This window comes from Aphelocoma coerulescens, chromosome 8, assembly GCF_041296385.1.
Source record: "Aphelocoma coerulescens isolate FSJ_1873_10779 chromosome 8, UR_Acoe_1.0, whole genome shotgun sequence".
Lineage (NCBI taxonomy): Eukaryota > Metazoa > Chordata > Aves > Passeriformes > Corvidae > Aphelocoma > Aphelocoma coerulescens.
Genome location: NC_091022.1, coordinates 10,800,797 through 10,820,164, shown reverse-complemented (window position 1 = coordinate 10,820,164; position 19,368 = coordinate 10,800,797). Strand labels below are relative to the sequence as shown.

Sequence of the window (19,368 nt, the reverse complement as noted above, 5' to 3'; positions counted from 1 at the left end):
TTTCCAAGCCTCTGTCAAGAATTTCACTCTACGGCTTTCTTAATCATGAGCATGAATAAAACACCAGCCTTCTCAGACACTTCTAATACTGCATTTCATCTTCTGCTATACTGGCATGTTTTTAAAGTTTCTGCTCATTACAAAGAGACAACACACTTCTATTGCCTGCTCATACATTTGGGAGCTGGATCATTAGGAGTGCAACAGAACAGGGAAAAAACCCACATTATTCCCTGCTACCAAACCAGTGACATGCAGAGAGTACAAGAAGCGAGCTGAGCACATTTCTATCTGCCCTACTGATTACTGTTTATTTGTGTATGTAGATGTGGTTCACTCAAAATTACTGAAATTATAGAAAAATCAGCCTAAATACAAACAAGAGCTCACAGGACTGGGGCCATAATGGGAGCTCTTTGTTATTTTTATGCTTTATCACATCTTCTCATATGGCTTGAAAATAATTTTAAATTTAGTTTTAAATCTTAGTTTAAAACACACAATGTATTGGATGTAGAATTTTAGATAATTCTTTAACAAATAATACAAAAAAAAAATTTTTAATGTACTGTCTTTTGTTACAGTCAAGAAATCTCACCTAGAATCAACTACTGGAAGCAGTAAGTTGTCCACAAGATAGGTAGCATCTATTGTAATATCTCTCTCTCTCTCTAAAAAAGAAAAGTTTGAAAAAATATCATAGATGCAATATAATTTTTACATTATATTTAATATCTGTATGTTTTATTTCTACTGGACTACTGAACAGCAGGGGAGCTTTCGAGACAAAGGAGGTTTTATGCAATGTAAAGCACAAAGTTCACTCCTGACACAAGTTAATACTGGAGCATTACTGAAATAAAAGGAGGAGCCATTTGGGTACATTTGGGGTAGAAATGTAACATGTTCTCTTTAAAGCAAATAAACACATAATGCCGTAGCTTAAAACAAAAAGTGCTAAATGTCATCATCAACATATGAAAAATTGAATGGTGGTTTATAAAATAAAATATTTTATAAGCACATAGCATACACTGGAGTGTTATAACAGACTTATCATTTTTGTATGTTACCAGGTACTTTACTTTAGGGAGAGATTCTACAATCCCCACGTATGTACGCAAGTTCTATTAACCCACATTGGCTTTTTAATTACAGAGTTTGGTACCAGAGTTATCTGCACCATTCATTTCACAGATTTTAAATCAGGAACCACTATTTCTTTTTCTCAGCACAAGATTTAATCATAAATACTAAAAAAACCCTCACACTGCTAAAAAAACTTAAATGCTTAATTATGCACAGTTGCTAACTCTTAACTCATGATTCTTTTACTCAACATTCCCTTCCAGGGGAGGGATTTCTATCAGCAGTTTCTTTCAGAAAACATCCAATACTTTATGCATAATATTAGATACAAATAGCCTGCATGGGGTTTGTGGGGGCGTTTTCAGTGATTTTTAAATGTTCCAGCACATTTCAGAAAAAAAATTAAATTATTTGAGTACTTGTGCATATTTAGAGCTAATTCTGGCAGTCAAGCAAATATTGTGCTGCCTTTTCCAATACAAAGCATTTCATTCTATGACATATGAAACATTTTTATAGAATATAACAATCATGTTTTAAATTATATAACCATTTAATAAATGAAAACAAATCTATGGAGGTTGCTAAACACAAACCAAAGTTTCTCAAATACTTCTTTCCAACAAATTGTTCCACTGAAGTCCTATAAGATTAAGTGCACACAGAAGTGAGAAGGAAAACTACGGTTTCATAGAATTTGTCCTACAGGATCTGGAAGCAAAACTTAAAAACATATGTATTAAGATAAGCTGATGATCTGACGCACATACCATTTAGAAACTCCCATTTTTTTGCCAAACACAATTTTCATAGTATTTGTAGTTTTAAAAAATACAAAACTGAAAACAACCCTGACCTGCCTTGAACAGAAACTCCACAAATGGATTTTTATTCTTTGAGACTTATATAAAATAAAAATTACAGCTGCACAGAGAAACAAACAAGCAAAAAAAAAAAATCTGAGCATGCAGGGATGTGACTGCATCTAGAACCTATATGTGTATGTACATACTGCTGCTTTTATTTGAACTAACTTTATACTCACATAAAGAAAAAGACTTAACTGACAGTAACAGCTCCTTAGCTACTATCACTGATAATAATTACGTTTTGACAGTTCTGTAAAAAAAGTTCAGTCTTGAAACTCAAGAAATTTCATTTCACTCACCATTTTTACCACATTTAAAAACAAGACACATTCCTTCCTTAACAATGAAAATATTACATAAGTATATCCCAAAAGGCACTAAGGTATAACAAAAATATTCAGCATTTCCTTTTCAACTAATAAAGTATCTGTAAGACAGTTTGCGTATATTAATTATTTCCCAAATTAAGGCGTGGCAATTTTCTCTTAAACATAAAAGCTATAATTTACTTCTGCTAAATATAAAACTAAGTCTCAGGATACAGAATACAAAAATCATATCTTTATGTAGAATACAGTTTGTGTTATACTAGACTATTATATCTTTGCCAAAAGATTTTTGTATTTAGAAAAAGAAAAATTAAAATTTAAATATACCGTAAAGTCACTCAAATTATTTTAAACACAAAAATCTACAAACAGTGACATATACACAAACAGTTGGGAAGTTGTAACTTAAAGCTCACATCTTTTAATCAGACCTGCTCAAATGACAGCCTCAAAAGAACCTATTTGCTACAAGAAGCATCTGCATGGTTTTAAGACTGAACTATGCAGACTCCCATTGCCCCAGGGCAGTGCTGCACAAGTCTATTGAAAACTACCCGATTGCTGAATCAACACCTTAAATTTTCCCAGAAAACCTCCAGCAAATGTTTTATGTGTATTGTGAGAGAATAACAAAACAAAAAGGGATGTTACAAAAATTTAATCATGACAATTTTTCCTGAAACTATTTTTCCACTGCATTTGGCAAGCAGAGAACTAATTCTATCACTTGTCTACTCTTACAGCAGGAACTGCGCACTACGATTCAATATAAAATACAATAAGCTCCTGTAATAATTATGTTCCTTTTGGAAGAAAGATTAAAATAAAGTTAACTGTGCTGATTCATACTTTCCATAAATTACTAAAAAGGTGAGAGATCCAGACATTTTGCTTCTTGATAACAAGCCTAATATCTGTATCATGTGCAAAAGTGCAACTGTGTTTTAGAACTGAGGCCCAACTGAATACAGTTTTGTTATTACAGAAGTATACTTGAACCCACTGACATGGAAACAGCAGTTCATGGCATCTTAAAATTACGCTTTACATATTTAAACCTGTTGTACAACTGCAAGTTAGTAAAAAATACAAAACCCAGGAATAAACAGAAAACAACAAAGCTTGTATATAGATTGGTTTACAATTCAAAGCACAACAGTAGGCTTCAAATAATTACATTTGTGTAGCACACACGGAGAGGTGGGATGATTTATTTAAAGCACTTGGCTGTTGCTGCTCCTTGCTCCGGCTCTGAGGCTGCTTAGCTGCTGGCGGTGTGTGCGTGCATACGTTTCGCTACATCGTACACGTAGGTGATGTCTGGGCGCTTCTCCGGATCCGGGTTGATGCACATATTAACTAATTGTCGCAGCTAGGAGAGGGAGAGAACATGACAGGAGCGTTGGCCTTCTTACAAGCAGGATTTGTGCATTATCCAATTCAAATTAATACAACGGGCAAAAATTAGCCAAACAGCGACTCTGCACAAGCACACAGGCAGCCCTCCCTCTCTGCTCACACACTGCACGCAGCTTTATGCAAACACGTATGCAACACACTCCCCTGATTCCTACATTTTGCACTGCTGTCCAGGACAACTAATGAGCAAGTTCAAGTTCTAATCCTTTCAACATACAACTTTAGACATGCATTTAGTCCAATCCCACATAATTTATAGACACTTCCCCCAGTTTCTGGAGGGCTGTGCCTGCAAAGCCCAGAAGACTGAAAGGAGCACAGAGCGAAGGTAAACGAGGGCTGCTTTGCTCATTCAGTCCCGATACAGGAGTTAGCCAGCAATAAATGGCATTTCTGCCTGACAGGTGCCAAGAAACAAAAGGCAGTGGTGCTCCATCTAACACACAGTTAACCCCCAGAACCCCCTGCTGCCAGGAGCTACCAATACACACAAATTCATTCAGCCACGGAACAAATTAAACCCACTGAGGGCTATCTGTTATAAGGACTCCACCCTTGAGGAAATATCCGAAATTAAAACTGGAAGCTGGGAAAGTATTTTGGGCAAGTACCACATTGTGCTGGCCCTGTTACTCCACTTGTCCACTGCTGAGGACATGATACTGGAATAAATAAACTTTGGCCTACATCCCAGTATGTTAGGATTAGATTGTTTATAGTGTTCTTCATGTAAAGAAGCACATAATTAACAAATATGCTCACAAAAGCCTCTACCTGGTAAAAAACAAATCACTATGACCAGAAAACCCCATGTTTCCAGAAACACCATAACCTACTGGATGTTCTTAATGCACATATTCAGCATCAACAACAAAGAGCTTCCACATCACCTGGATACTTTTCTTTGCCTTCACAAACTGACAGACAGTTGCAGGCTTTTCTCCTTCCACTGATATGCCTAAGAATTTATGACATTAGAACTTAATATATTGTATGGATAACCTTCTGATAGGGCATCTATTTTAAACTGTGTGCATCTCCTAAGCATTTTTCAATGTGGAACATACCTCTTTCATACCAACTTACTAAAACGTTTACAATGCTTTGCAAAAACAACTTAACCAACTCTGAAGATCTTCCAAAGTAGCTTTGCCAAATCCTCCTGGACCTCCTTATAGCACTGGGGACAGGTGAGGAGGGAGGGGGAGGACACTCCAACAAACACATTGTGATCCAGTCTTCTATGGCAATATATCAAATTTGGTTTTGTCTCCCAGCCAGAACTACTAGGTAGGATTATTGAAAAGAATCTGTCATTATTGCAACGAACACAGAGCGACCTCATCATCCTCATTATTCAAAAGTAACATAGACTGCCTCTTCAAACCTGCCATCAGAGAGATTCCTTCCTGCTTTTTATAAAAAGAACAAGAAGGATTTTAAATTATAATTATACTCCTTTCACTTTTCAGAAGATTAATTTAAATGCATGGGAATAAGAATTCCTGAAGTTAAGGAAGAAGCCCTGCATACCACTATATAAAGCTTTGTCCATTCGCCCTTGCAGATAAACTGTACATGACGTACAGATTTTTTGTACTAAACAATATAAAAAACAATGCCATTAGACATCCCATTTTAAAGCAAGAAAAGCTCAATATTTAAAAGTGAGTTAATTCTGAAGATAGTGGTCAGATTGCTGGATTGAAAAGAAACACATTAAATCAAAATAATCTGTACCAGACTTGCTATTTGAATCTTAAATACATTAAGTATATTCTGACTAATGGAGTTATAAAAGCCATCATATTGCTTCTGGCAGTCAATAAATAAAATACAATGCCAGTGACAATAAAAACTATTAGCCTGCAATAATTCCCAAACATTTGAAGAATAGAATGCTAGAAATCATTAGCTACTGTAAGAAATAATAATTGCCAGCATGTAATACAAACATGCAAGCAAAACAATCGCCTGCAGAAGAAGCAGGTGGGACACAGGGGAAGCAGGAGGCGCAGGATAAGCAGAGATGAGCAGCTTGCCATGCACCACTTCAAACAGCCTGCACAGAAAACAGGAAAGACTGAAGAACATCCAACACCATCAAGCCTGAAATTACAGTCAAATATAAGCAAACATTTTGTGAAGAGAATACAGGTGTAATTTATCTGCAAAATACATCTAATCCTGAATGTGTACATTTATCTTTCTCTGTGAAGACTTCCATCTGTTCAACAGAACTGCATACACTGAATAGTCTTCATAAAGGACCTTGAAGGGTTGAAATCTACAAAGTCAGCATCAGAGGGGAAGCAGAGTATTCTTTCTCTTTTTACTAGCTGTTTATCAATACTTTACTGTTTGTAGAGCAGCAGAAATAGATCTTCAAGAAATAGACCTGTGAAGCACTTGAGAAGCCTTGTCACAGACCTCTTTAAATGGTGGTCACTGCAGTATCTCTGTGCCCTTCCTTCCTTGGCAGGTGCAGAATCTCACGGGTAAGGCAGGAACGCTGAGCTGACCATGCCTACGCAACAATAATGCAGATTCCTGACTAATTTCAAAATTGCTGCACTCTCTTGAGCCTTGTAACTGAACAGCAAACCCTTGGAAGAAGGTGAACTGATTCTGCTAAACAGGATTAAAAGTTACAGGGGAAGACATTCTTTCAGGACTGAAACTGGGAGGGACCACACTGGATGCTAATACTTGGTTATAGCACTAATCCTTTACTCCTAGAGGAATATTCATTTCAATAAACCTGAAATCCATCTGTCAGCCCCTCTAGTAACAATAAAATTTCCAGTGTATCAGAAAAGCTCACCAGTGTCATGGGAAGAGGCACTGGGATTCTAAAATCAGACTATCATTAGAATAGAAATAATTTTTTACTACCTGGCACAGACTGGCCAAGAGGCAGAGCAGACTCATGACTGAGCCAGAGGGACCTCCTGTTGCATCCTCAAGCTGCAAACTTCTTTGTCTGCTTATTGTCTTAACTTCCTCTGTGCACTTAGCACAGTGACTGTCTTTAGCCTGGAGCTTAGCCTGACACTGGAGCAGTGGGACACACTTCCTTTAACATTAGCAAGTTTTTCAGCTATGAAATAAATAATTACCACTCAAGTCAGGAGGAGGGGGGAAAGACAGAAATATTACAGGCTTAGCATTGTTAGCCAGCTGAAAAAGAGAAATTTTCATATAGGGAATTTTGGATAAAAAAACCACCCACAAAACCATTCTTACTCTGAATAGAAGACCTTCTTGAAGCCTTTTCTGAGTGCTTTTCTCAAGACCTGCTGGCAACTAACACTACCACTGTGGACCTGCTGGCTCCTTCTGCTTTCACATCTGGGTTGGAGGTTGGCAATGGACTTTAGAAGAAATGCACCTCAATCAAAGGGAAGATTTTAAAACTTCATCATGAAAGCAATGTGATACTGCTACTAGCTGACATGATTTTAAGAGTATTGATTGGAGGTGGCAAGGGAGCCCCAGCTTTGAATTCCCTAAAGCAGAACAGCTTTCAGTAAATGCTGAGTACTCACTCTGAATACCAGATGTTTTTAAGGGATATTAAAAAATTGAGATATCCAAAGTTATCAAGCATTTGAAAATCTTGGCTCTTGTCTACCACTGAAGCAATAGTTTGTGAAAATGCATCTCAGATTACTAGAATCTCTAATCAAAGGTTTTTAAAAATACTACCCATCTGTCCATCTAAAGGTGCATCTACACTGTTCTCTGATGACACAGATGTGACACAATTACTAACATGTTACTGCTACAGAGGTTTCAAAACTTAGAAAAAATGTCACAACTTAAAACTCACTAAAATTTACTTACAAAAAGTTTCTTGAAAAAGTACTTGTCTTGTATTTCATAATGAAAGTACTTACACTCCTATATTAGAGGATGCAGAGAGCAACACTCCATGAAGTTTTTGTTTCAGAAAATTCTTTTTCATAAAAAATGAAGTGGGTTTTATTCTTCAGTGAGCCCTGATCTTTACTGCTCACTGAGTGTCCTTCTGACCTGGTTAAAGGTTTGACATCTATATTTCCAGTACAGGTGAAACATTTAAGACAGTATCCTAATATGACAGATAACGCTTGTTTCTCTTTTTTACAGTTCATGCCAGCACAGTATTTTTTCATACAAGCTAAAAATGGTCAATGTATGTTTTCCACATACCTTAGTGAAGACACAAGTCTTCATAGCAGAAGACAAAAAATATTCCCATTACAGTTTCCATAACTGATGGCTTCTTTTAAGAAACTGTTTTCTTACCAATCTTAATACCTATAATAGCTCTGATTCTCTCATTATCTTTAAAATAACTTACATGTATTTTGCAGATAACTGGCTTATCCAAGGTGCAGAAGTACATGTCTGCTTTGAAATAAATAGGAAGTAACACGTTGTGGTTTGCAAAACAAAAAACCTATACAGATATAAGGAAAAGCTGGAATGTCTCTCCCCACCCAAACTCTAAGACCTTCTATCTGGGCCAGACTTTGATATTTGCCCCTTGGCTGGGAATCCACATCTCCAACTTCACACTTAGCTGCAGCGAAGTAGCCCTGCAGGCAGGCCAACTTCAACGAACCACTAGTGGTATCATCATTAAAATCCTGCTGAAGGTCACCATGGAAACCGCCTGCTGAGGCTTCGCTGCTGCATTCGGCATCTCCTAATCAGCTACCATGTGAAATGCAAATTCAGACAGTCTGAAAATTAGTCAAGAAGAATAGAGGATGAGGATGCAGATATGTGAAATATTCATGCGCTTCATGGAAAAAGGAAGACAGCATGAATGACACAACAAAGAACGGCCCCTGACATTCTCGCTATCATTTTGCATTATTGTTCACACCCTACTGTATTTCTAGGCCTCCAGTTCTGAAGCTGGTTATATGAACTGCCATATTTAGAGTCTACAATAAATAATAATTAAAAATGGCCAAGGTAAAATGACTAATCAGCAAACCCACAAAAGAGGTACAGTGTATAAATTACACAATAGATCATTATTTCAGCCTTTGTAATGTCACCGCATTATCTTTTTAAGTCCAGTTTGTTTCATAAAAGGGGAAAAATTGTCACTTTAAATACAAAACAAAACACTGAGCAGTAATCTTTTATTAATAGTCCAATCACTGTCTTTGGATGCAAGAAAATTTAAGGTTCAGAATTACAACCCCTAGTCTATAAATGAAATTGTATAATGTTTTATGTTTATTAGAAGTATTTCAGTGCTCGTATTTATTTGCGTTTTCGAAGTAATCTTTAATTCATGTAGTCTGAATTCAATTAGAATTGGTTACTAATACCTGTTCTTTGGTTTACAGCTTCTATCAGTTAGCCCTGTTCTTCTCAAAGTGGGAAAGTATTTCAAAACTGGCATCTCAGAACATTAACAAGCAAGCATTTCTATTTTCTCATTCTGTTACACTAAGAAAAGTATTTATTTTGTTTAGTTTCTTTTCATTTTAGACCTCATAACAGCAAGTACTCCCCCTTAAATGCAGTAATGACAGTAAGAACCATTACCTCTCTGCTTAAAACAAACACTGCTGCGACATGCAGGAGTATATTGTTCAGATTCAATTATATTATGTCTCTGAATTATTATTATTGTTACATTATTTCTCTGAAATTTACTCTTAGTCTTGTCAAGAACCACTCCTTCTTGCAAAAGAACTGTTGTTCAATTGTACTGAACAGTACATCCCAGTTTTATAATGTAGACAAATGGGAACTGAACAATTCATTTTTACTACTGAGTTACATTATATCTGTTTTAATGCAGGCCCCTAGAGGAACAGGGCCAGAGCACTAATTTACTGAGCAACATAAACTTGTATAGTTGTGCTTTTAGAAAAACACACTATAGATGTAAGACTCTATCCCATCCTGGCATGTGGAACATATCATTGTGCATTCTGGGAAAGCATTTTGTCATACTTGCAAGGAAGCTCAATGAAATTAAGAATCTAACAGTATGACGTTTCCATCATTAATACCCTCAAAAATAAATCATGAGAGACTTGTTTTGACAGGAACATTTGAGTAAGTTCAACAAGCAAACACTTATAGGCATAATCTGCAAATAACATAAAATCACACAAGTTCATTTACTTCCCTGGAAGCGTGCCAGCTTACATAAACTGAGGATCCAGCCCATGAAAAAGAAAATTACTTACTTCCTCTGAATAGTGATCTGAAGGGAGAGGTGGGTAGTCACACTGTTCTATCTTCTTGCACAGGGAGTACAAGTTCATTTTATCACCATAAAAGGGACTCTGCAGTGCAGCCATCTGTTTAAGAAAATGTACAGTTTTCTTTTGCGTTTTTAAGTAAAGCTATTTTGTCATAAAATCTGTAATATTAACAAATCAAAAGTGATTCTTAGTGACTCTCAATGCTCTGCTTAGAGGGAGCTTTGCAGTGCTAATAAGAGATATTCCAAAACTATTCTCGTAACCACTGTATGTACTTGTCCTATGTCATACAACCATAGCTGCCACAATCCTTACATTGCAATATCTGAATTGCACACTGTTAGGGTTGTATTAATAGACTATGAGGGGAAATTCAGTAGTTTACAATATTGCTGAGTGTGGAGGGTCCTTGCACCACAAGGGAAGCCAAAAAAAATCCAAAACTGTACTTTTCCTCTGAAGACCTTTTGGAAGAAAACATGTAATTATAGGAAAACATTATCTAACCTAAAGCAAGGCATTGTGTAGATAACATTAGATAATAGTAGCAGATTTTGTAACCTTCCACAGCCATGACAATAGACTTCAATATAGTTGGGGGGTCTGAAAGCAAGAAAAAGCAATCATCTATACTTCCAGAATCTCAGACCCAAAAACTTCGTAATTCAGGATGTTATTCAAAAATACTTTAAAAAAAAATCCCCACACTTCCATCAGAAGCACAGAACTGGCACCTATGGCTATAATCTACAATTACAATACAAAACCAAAAAAAAAAAAAATCTGTTGCAGAGCATTTATATAATTGATCAGCTTAAAACCAACATTAATAAATCTACCCTTTATTTCCAGACAATATTACAACTTCCCATTTAAGGTGGAAATAAATATAATAGCTAGCTGGATTAGAAACTTTAAAATTCGTTTAAAATCTCTCCATTCTGTTCAAAGCCTATGAAATCTTTTAACTGCAGCAGTATGAATGCTGCTCTGAGTGTGGAGCTGCCCCAAAGTCAGTCACCCTTTTCTACATGTGCTAATAAGTTTGATTTTGGAAGGACAATGTGTACATTCCCCAGACAGGCAGAGTGTGTGTGAAACACGCTAGTCCATGCTGTGCTACTCAGTGAGCTTCAGCAGGGACAGGACAAGCTGAAAATGGCTCTCATCTGTCTTGTGGTCTTCCAGATAGCAGCTTAACTCTTTCATGTCTAAGCATCAATATCACTGGGGGAAATGTATGAAGAAAATTACCAAAATACCCTTACATTTATTTTATGTATCATTAACTTGCTCTCAAATGGTTCAGTACTTTTTCATATTACCTTCAAGTAAGAATAAAAAATTTTCAAGCTCCCAAAACAAATATGATGCTACAGTTCCATCCTACACTCCTCCCACTCTGTATTGCTAAAATAATGTTAATTTTTGTATTTACGTGGCATTGTCTCTTACCTTAAAAAGAATGTTAAAAATGCAAGCTAAAGACCAAAAAAAGGAAAGAAGAAAAAAAAAAAAAAAAAAGAAAAATCAACTGCAGGGTCTGTATGCAGGCAGAAATTCTAAATAAATGCACAGATACTCATTTCCGTACTCTAGGTGTTCATTAAAAAGTACTTTTGTTTGAATGCTGCCGAGTGTTAAAAAAATTCTGAATGTCCCCTAAGGAGTTAAAACAGGAATACTATATTTTCATGCATCTCCTGCTTTGACAGATGAAAAATGTCAACTGTCCTGTTTTTATTTTCAAGCTTTTGCACTATTCATCTGGTTCATTAGTGCATCTCGCTGCTGCCCCTGACAGCTGCTCGCCCTCTCCTCCCAGCAGCTGAATTTTTCAGGCTAATTTGATCCTCCACACTGAGACGATCGCTAGAATGATTGACTTGCTCCCTGACCTCCAGGGTCTGACTTTGCTGATTAGTATTCTGGGGGTGTCTGAGGGACGAAAGCCCACTGTCTGTCTTCAGGGCTGGTGGCAGCTCGCTCTCTCTCTTTTTTTTTCCCTTTCTTTTTTTTTTTTTTTTTTTTTTTTGAACTGTAAGCCACCAACCTACAACCCTGTAAGGATGCAATTGCTACGCTGAACAATAAAAGGAAATGTGTAAGACCTACTTTTCCATGTAAAGGTCCATGTAGCAAAAGCACAGCATCTTGATTTTAATTAGTAAAGTCTACTTTGTTGCATATCAATTAAAACTCCACTGGTAGTGTTTTTGAGGTTTCAGAAATACCTGGGGCTCTAAAAAATTCAGACTTTAAAACATGCTTCTGCAAAATCTTACTGGCCACACAGTTAGCATTGAATAACAGACTATAATATGCAGTAGAAATAATAATTTTTTTAAATAACATACATTATAGCAAGTTAGTTTAAACTTAAATTAAACCATAACCGAAGAGTTTAGAGGCAATTAAGCATTTACTGAGATGTGATCAACTTGCCACAGCTTTTCTCCAATTAAGCTGGAGACAATCCAGAGTACGTATGAACACACATCACCATGAAATCAACGTAATAAAACATGCTAAAATGCAGGCAATAGACAAATAACAGAAAGACACCCAGCACAAAACTGCACAGATGAAAAAAACCCCACCATTCATTAGTCCACCCAAGTCTTGAAGAACATTAAGTAACCACTTTCAAATAATTAAGAAAAAATAGTAATAGTAAGAAAAATGCTGAGCATGTATTTTGAATGTGCTATACCTGAAATTTCAAAATTACAGATCAACCCTCAAAATAAACTTCCAAAACAGAACAAAAAAACCCACCACAAACACCTGGTACGTTGCAGAATCAACTAAATGCACTTCTAAAAAAATTAGAAGCTATAGTTGAAGACAGTGCCATATATTGTAGCTATATAATATATATATATATATCAACAGCAAGGGTCCTAATAATTACTTTATTCTTGCAATAAGGAAAACAAACATTACCCCACATCAACTTAAATAGCATCCTGGTAAAACCTCTAAAATAAATCAAAGGAGAATGGTATTTCACAATGCTGACGTGATCAGTGGGACTGAGGTATTTAGATATTTTGGAATTATCTACCACATCAAAGAAAAATGTAATATTCACATAGGTGCTTAATATACTCTAACAGCATTAATGCAGCAAACTTAAAAAAAAAAATCTTTAGACAAGTACTACTGATTTATATTCAGCAATTTAATTTCATATAACATAAAAGAAAAACTAGCCTTAAACCATGGGGATTTTATATAATGGTAATTCAAAGGTTTTATTTGTTTGCTTCCAGATTTAAAAAATCGTCAAGCAAATCAATGAGGGGCAAAGAAATAGTAATACTGAAAAATGCTCATCTACCTTTATGCTACCTTAGGGCTTGCACAAGTGTGTAAAGCATAGCACTGAAATTCAAGGCAGCTGCCATGGTCAATACTGGGGAATCCCAATACAGGATTAAGTTTTAGCTCAGGGTTCAAACTTCTAAATACTTGCTGTCACCTGGACTTCATACCTTGAATGATCCCCAGGATTTAGAAGCAACAGCTACACACAGATCTGCAATTGCAGCCTTGCAATATAGCTATTTGTCCTTTGAATATTCAAAGCAACACGTCAGTGATGGAAAGTAAACAAATATTACTGGAGATGATTCACCTAGCAGTAACATCCAACCTTCACAGGCTGCCAATGTCTTCTATAAAATCCTAAAATAAACAAGGAGGTGCTGATACTGCAGAGTAAGTGTTAAATGCGTTCTGCTGACCCACTGAGGCAGGTGGCTTGTAGGTAAACAAAAAGTGACTTGAGTTTATTGGTTTCTACCTGGAACATGACTGGGAAGACTTCACTGCCACTGCTGATGGAAGAATTTTTTTTTCCCAGCATCATTCAACACAAGTGTTTATTCTTCTGATCAAGAAATGATACACAAAGAACTTGGAAGACGTATTTGTCTTAGAAGCCTACCTGTTCTTCACACCTTCATTTGCCTCACTTTCAATTTGCCCTATCTCTTTATTTTCTCAGAATATAGTATTATTTAAAATTATGTGTCACCCACCAATCTTGACTGTAGCAATACAGAAACTGAACAATTGCAGCTTAACCACCCCAGGAGAAGAAGAGAAAAACCACATGTGTGTGCAGCAGAAGTTGTTATCTGGAGAGTTCATCCAAGCTAGTAGCAATAAGTACAGTAAACCTTTTTTATCATTTTACTTCAAGAATTTATAAAAATAAGGAATTTGTATTAAAATAACTACACTGCAGTATTTGAAAGCATTACTTACATATTCAAGTCAGTCATACTACTTCTCAATGCATTTATTAACAAAATCATATAATCAGCATAGGCCATGAAAAAACCAGGAACAATTTTACATGTGCTTGCTATTATTCATTTATTAATCCTTCAGTCATGCCCAATCTTCAAGAAATTGCTGTAAAATCTTTGTAGCAAGCCCAGTCAAGGCAAGTTTCAAGTAAAACACAAATAAAAGTATTTCACATGCTGAAGTTATGTAAGGGTGAGGGGGGCAGGGGAAGGGGAAAGTACAAGAGTCTTATTAAGTTCACTGTATACATCACTATTACCTCATACAGCAGACAGCCTAGAGACCAGATGTCAGACTTGAAGTTGTAACCATTTTCATGTATTCTCTCTGGAGACATATAATAAGGTGTACCAACTGCAAAAAACACACAAGTATTTTTGAATGAAACTTTGTTGTTATGCAGTAGTAAAATTACAGTTTTCCTGGTTGAAGAGTATTTTTCATCTTCTATTTCTCATTTTGCTACACGTAAAATTTCAACTGATACTTACGACACTTCAGTTGGACAGAAATACATGAATTAGGTATCTATTTCATCCAATGCAGCTTCATTTTCACTACTCATACTTCATTACCAGAACAATGCAGTTGTAGAATACTTCCAAATTTCGCTTTTAAGGAACCTCATTAAGTAATTTTTTTCTCCTGAAGAGAACCAAGGGACTACACACACACATCCCTGCTACTTTTCCAAACTGTTATCACTGTAGCTAGGAACAACAGCTAGAAATTCTCTTCCATGGGCTGAATTTTTTGTTTTGCAAGTTGTCTGTTCTTCCTTTGAGAACACAAACTTGAAAAAGCTGCTTTTGAAACTAATAAACACAGCTTCTTTGACTAGCTGAAACCTGTGCCTGCTCCAGATTAATCCCGCCTAAGAGCTATGGGCTCTGGAAATGTCTGCTCTTGAAAAGCAGCATTTATTAGGACTGTAAATTTATACTGGATACCCTGGAACATTTCTCCCCTTGATTTTAATCAAGCTCTATCCATCTGTGTCACAATACTGAGAGATGTTTCAGCTCTAAAAATGTGTCATTACAAAGAAGTATCTGAGTTCTGGGTTCATATATGACAGAGCAATAAGAAAAAGAAGTTACGGAAAATAATGGTAGTGGCAATTTTAGTGCATTGTTCCTGAACTTTCTCCCTGTGTCCCCCAAAATGACTGCCTAACAGCAAAAAAAGTCACAGATTTATACAGATTTTTACTTCAATTTTGTTTGAATATTTTCTTCAGTACTGAATCCCAATGACAAAAACCAGCTGATTTCTGTCAATTCAAGCTGATTTTATTTTGAAACCAAACATCCTGCAACACCACCAGTGATTAAAATCAGCAATTTCTCATTTTTGTAATTTGTAGTATGAAGCTCACACATTATTGTAAGATAAGGATCTGGTTTAACTTCTGCTCTTCTGAATAGAAGAGGCTAATTCAGAATTATCTCTGCATGAATACTGGAAACTGAGATACAGTGAATATAGAAGTACTTAAAGCTATTTAACCTGAATAATCAGGTTAAATAGCTTTAAGTAATCAGACAGATAATTTTACTCTAATAATTTCCCAAAGTAAAGGGTTTTGTTTTGACAATGTGCCCTACCTCTAAGGAATGCTGCATGTCAAACTGTCATGAATGCTTAGGCAGTAAGGAGGAGGGAGAATTACTTTCCTACTTGAAAGGCACAGCTCAGATAGCAAAACCCAGAACCACCTATGTCAGGTCAGGCCACTGCTGCTGATAACCCAAAATTTCACCTGATCTGCTCCTTGGCAGACAACATTGAAAACCCCTATAAACTGCTTCTGTAACAGATAGGCAAAGACAGAGGTCCCCATGTGGTATCCTCCAACAGATCTGGCCCCCTAAACATTTTGGAGATTTCCAGCTCTGGGAAAGCAGAGAGTGCCAGAGCCCCTGCCCTCAGTGCTGGGCTGAGCAATCAGTACAGCTCCGAACTGAGGCTGCACATGGTAACAGCTTTAAAGGAGAAAGGCTGGGAAAGGCAACTCAAGAGTACTGCAAGAGACTTTTCTCTCATAGGATATTTCCATTCACCCACAACAGTTTTCCCTGTGAAACAATAGCCAAGCAGACAGGTAGACCACAAGACCAAAATAACTACCAAAATATTCAGAAGCAACTCTGTTTTCCAATGTATCAACATCAGTACTTTATTGGGCACTTAATGACAGATATCTTAAGATTAGGAACTGCAATTAAACAACATTTGGAATGACACAGGTTTCATGTTTTTATTACCCTTACTGTTTTATTTCCCTCTTGAATTTTTTTTTTAACACCCCAAGAACTTGCGAGCTTGGACATCTCTGAAAAATTTCAGCTGCATTTTGCATCCCTTAATTAAAGCACTGGTTTAGTGTATTCTGATGCTTTGTTGGCAGAATTTATCTAACAAAAACAAGTTTAATGGTAATGTAGTTGTTCGCTGGCTACAGCAGCAGTGCCTCTGCTGCTCTGAGATATCACACAAGTGGCTGGCAGTGAGTAATGTGCCAGAAAGAGGCTTCACAGAATCCACAGGGGGCAGCTGAAAACACTGAGGTTTGAAGGTTCATAGTCTACCAAAAGCAAAGGTAATTTTAACCAGTAGCTCTGGGAAGCCTGCTGATACATTAGGGGTCTGATATGACTGTGAAAGATTGATGATAGTGAAAAGCAAGAACAAATGTTACCATTTTACAGCGTTTAGCCTAGTGTAACACCTTCACTGCAATACAACCTGAGCCCCTGATGACCAACTAGTGAAAGGAATTGAAATTAGTTCTATTACTCATGGAATCACACAAACAACCTGAAGATTCAGACATCATTATTACTTGTAAGCTGGTTTTAACAGAACATGGCACTAAAGATTCATTATTCTGACATTCAGGAACTACTGAAAGCATTGCAATGATCCTTTTAATGCTGTGAGCGATCTCGGGACATAGCTGTGCTGCTGGCAAGCAACTACCAGAGTGATTATATGCTGTATTTCCTTCCTGGATCTTTTTTTCTGGTAAGTGAAATACAGCATCCCACTAGTACAGAGATATGCAACTTCCTGGCTACCTTTACTCATCTGAAAACACAGAAGTGGGATAATACAAGAAAAAGAGCTGAATCATTGAGGTGCCTATGTTTTTAAGAACAAAATCAGGAACTTCAGCATTCTGCTCACTGCATTTGCAGATCTGTGATAACCTGCAAGTCTGAACAGTAAACTCCTTGAAAATGGCCTGGGTCAAATACAGCATCTCCTCAGAATCTGCTGCTGCTCTGGAGCTCCCTGCCTTTAGAGATGCTGTAGATCCAGAAAGTACTGAGTCTTTATGAAAGCTTCCTGTTACTGGCAGAGGGAATGGACACAATGGAAATGGTGGTTAATACAGAACAGGAAGCTGGATTTGAAGGATCAGAGGCAAATAATCTACTATGCAGAAAAGAGTTATGATACAAACAGTCCACCTTACTACCTGGATAAACATGTAACTCACAATGCACCCAAGTTAAACAAGTGCATCGAGGAGTGGAATGAAATACAGTTCAATAGCTCTAATACAGTTACTAGCTCTAAAATAGTTACTAGCTCTAAAAGCTATCAAGCATTTTTAGGCTGGGAGAAAAACCTGCCTAGTAAATGTTATATCTAAATTGACATTTCATGCATTGGAATACATAACTATCAGAGTCCAGGAAGGGGGCTAAAAAGGCCAAATTTAAGTAATCAAAAGACACAGTTTATGTATGACTCAGTGTCCATGAAATCACAGCAATTTCGTAATACGGAGTTCAACACAACATGCTTAACAAGATGAATGTGGATGCTGCAGACAGACCACATCACAAATAAGCAGCTTGGAGGTCCTTTCCAACCCTAATGATTCTATAATGTTCAGGGGTTTGTATTTATTTAACATAGCTATAGGAGATTTCTAAGTCAAGGGCTCATCTTTAGATATAGGACCCAAAATACTGCACTTATCCAAAGTGATTCTGCAACCTAGCCCACAATGTGCAAACAGCCCTTCTACAGAAGTCAATCTATAAATATCTTGTGTTATTTTATAACAACACAATGACTTCTCTTCAGCTTTCAAACTACTGTAAGAGAGCTCATGTTTCTGTACATAAAATACAAGAGCTATTTTAACACAGCTTCTTTGATGACTGCAATGACTCAACTGCAGATTTCCCTGCCAGCCTTACCCAACCACTCTCAGATCCTGCACCCTCAGTGTACAGTATCTAAGTGGAGTTTATTCTTTTCACAGAACCGTGCTGCAAACCACCACCTCAGCTCACACACTGCTGGGTTAGAGACCCATACATAAGAGGAGAGCATTTGCACACATTTTCACAAGGTATTTTATTCTCCACAACCTATGTGAGTTTATAGTCAAACCCCTCACACAGTACAGTCTGTGCTGGGGACAGCAGTATCATGGAAATGACAGTTGTCAAAACACAGAAGACCAGAATTCCATGCAGATGATTCTCTGCATTCAAGCATTTTAAGAAGATTGCAGATCTGCTCCTTTGCCCTGCAAGAAGGTATCCCCATGCTGGTGGCAGTGCCTGTCTGGACAGCACACTGTGCAGCCTTACAGCACAGCCACAGCAGAGAACTCAAGGGAATCTTTTTGTAACTGAAATATGGAAAGTTGGATTTATCTTTACATCCCCTGAAGGGCCAACAAAGAAGAAAATGCACATATCCATGAGCTGGCCTTAGAATTGCCATATCACCAAGGAGGAAAAGGACTGGCATTCAGCCATTAAAACAACAACAGCAAGAAAACCCTAACAGTTCTAGGGAAAGGAATAAGAACCCTTTGTTGGATCATATTTTCTAATATAAAGTCTTCTGAAAACAATAAATTTTGTCAAGTTTGTATCAAATCAACTATACCAAATGACTCCGTTTCCTTTGCACTTTTGTAAGAAAGGTTTTCCATTTCCAAAAAGATATAGACATGACAATACAAAGTTCTACTTCTTGATAAAGCTGTATAGAAAGAGTTAAGAACATGAACAAACCCCGTCCAGTGCAGTTTTTTCATTTGTTTAAAATGGACTATCAGTAAATATTCTAATTAAATCAGTATTA

At 36.8% G+C, this 19,368-nt stretch overlaps 1 protein-coding gene across 2 annotated transcripts in view; it reads right to left on the bottom strand.

Moving 5' to 3' along the window:
- Positions 1-711: 711 nt before the first annotated feature.
- Positions 712-19,368, bottom strand: part of NEK7 (NIMA related kinase 7) — a 65,326-nt gene continuing 46,669 nt past the window's right edge. For both annotated transcript variants that reach the window (XM_069022397.1, XM_069022398.1), the window contains exons 8-10: positions 14,510-14,604; positions 9,913-10,026; positions 712-3,659 (exon numbers count right to left, since the gene is read on the bottom strand). In XM_069022397.1, coding sequence (XP_068878498.1) covers positions 3,549-3,659; positions 9,913-10,026; positions 14,510-14,604 — 320 coding nt within the window. In that variant the 3' untranslated portion in view covers positions 712-3,548. The remainder of the gene's footprint in view (positions 3,660-9,912; positions 10,027-14,509; positions 14,605-19,368) is intronic.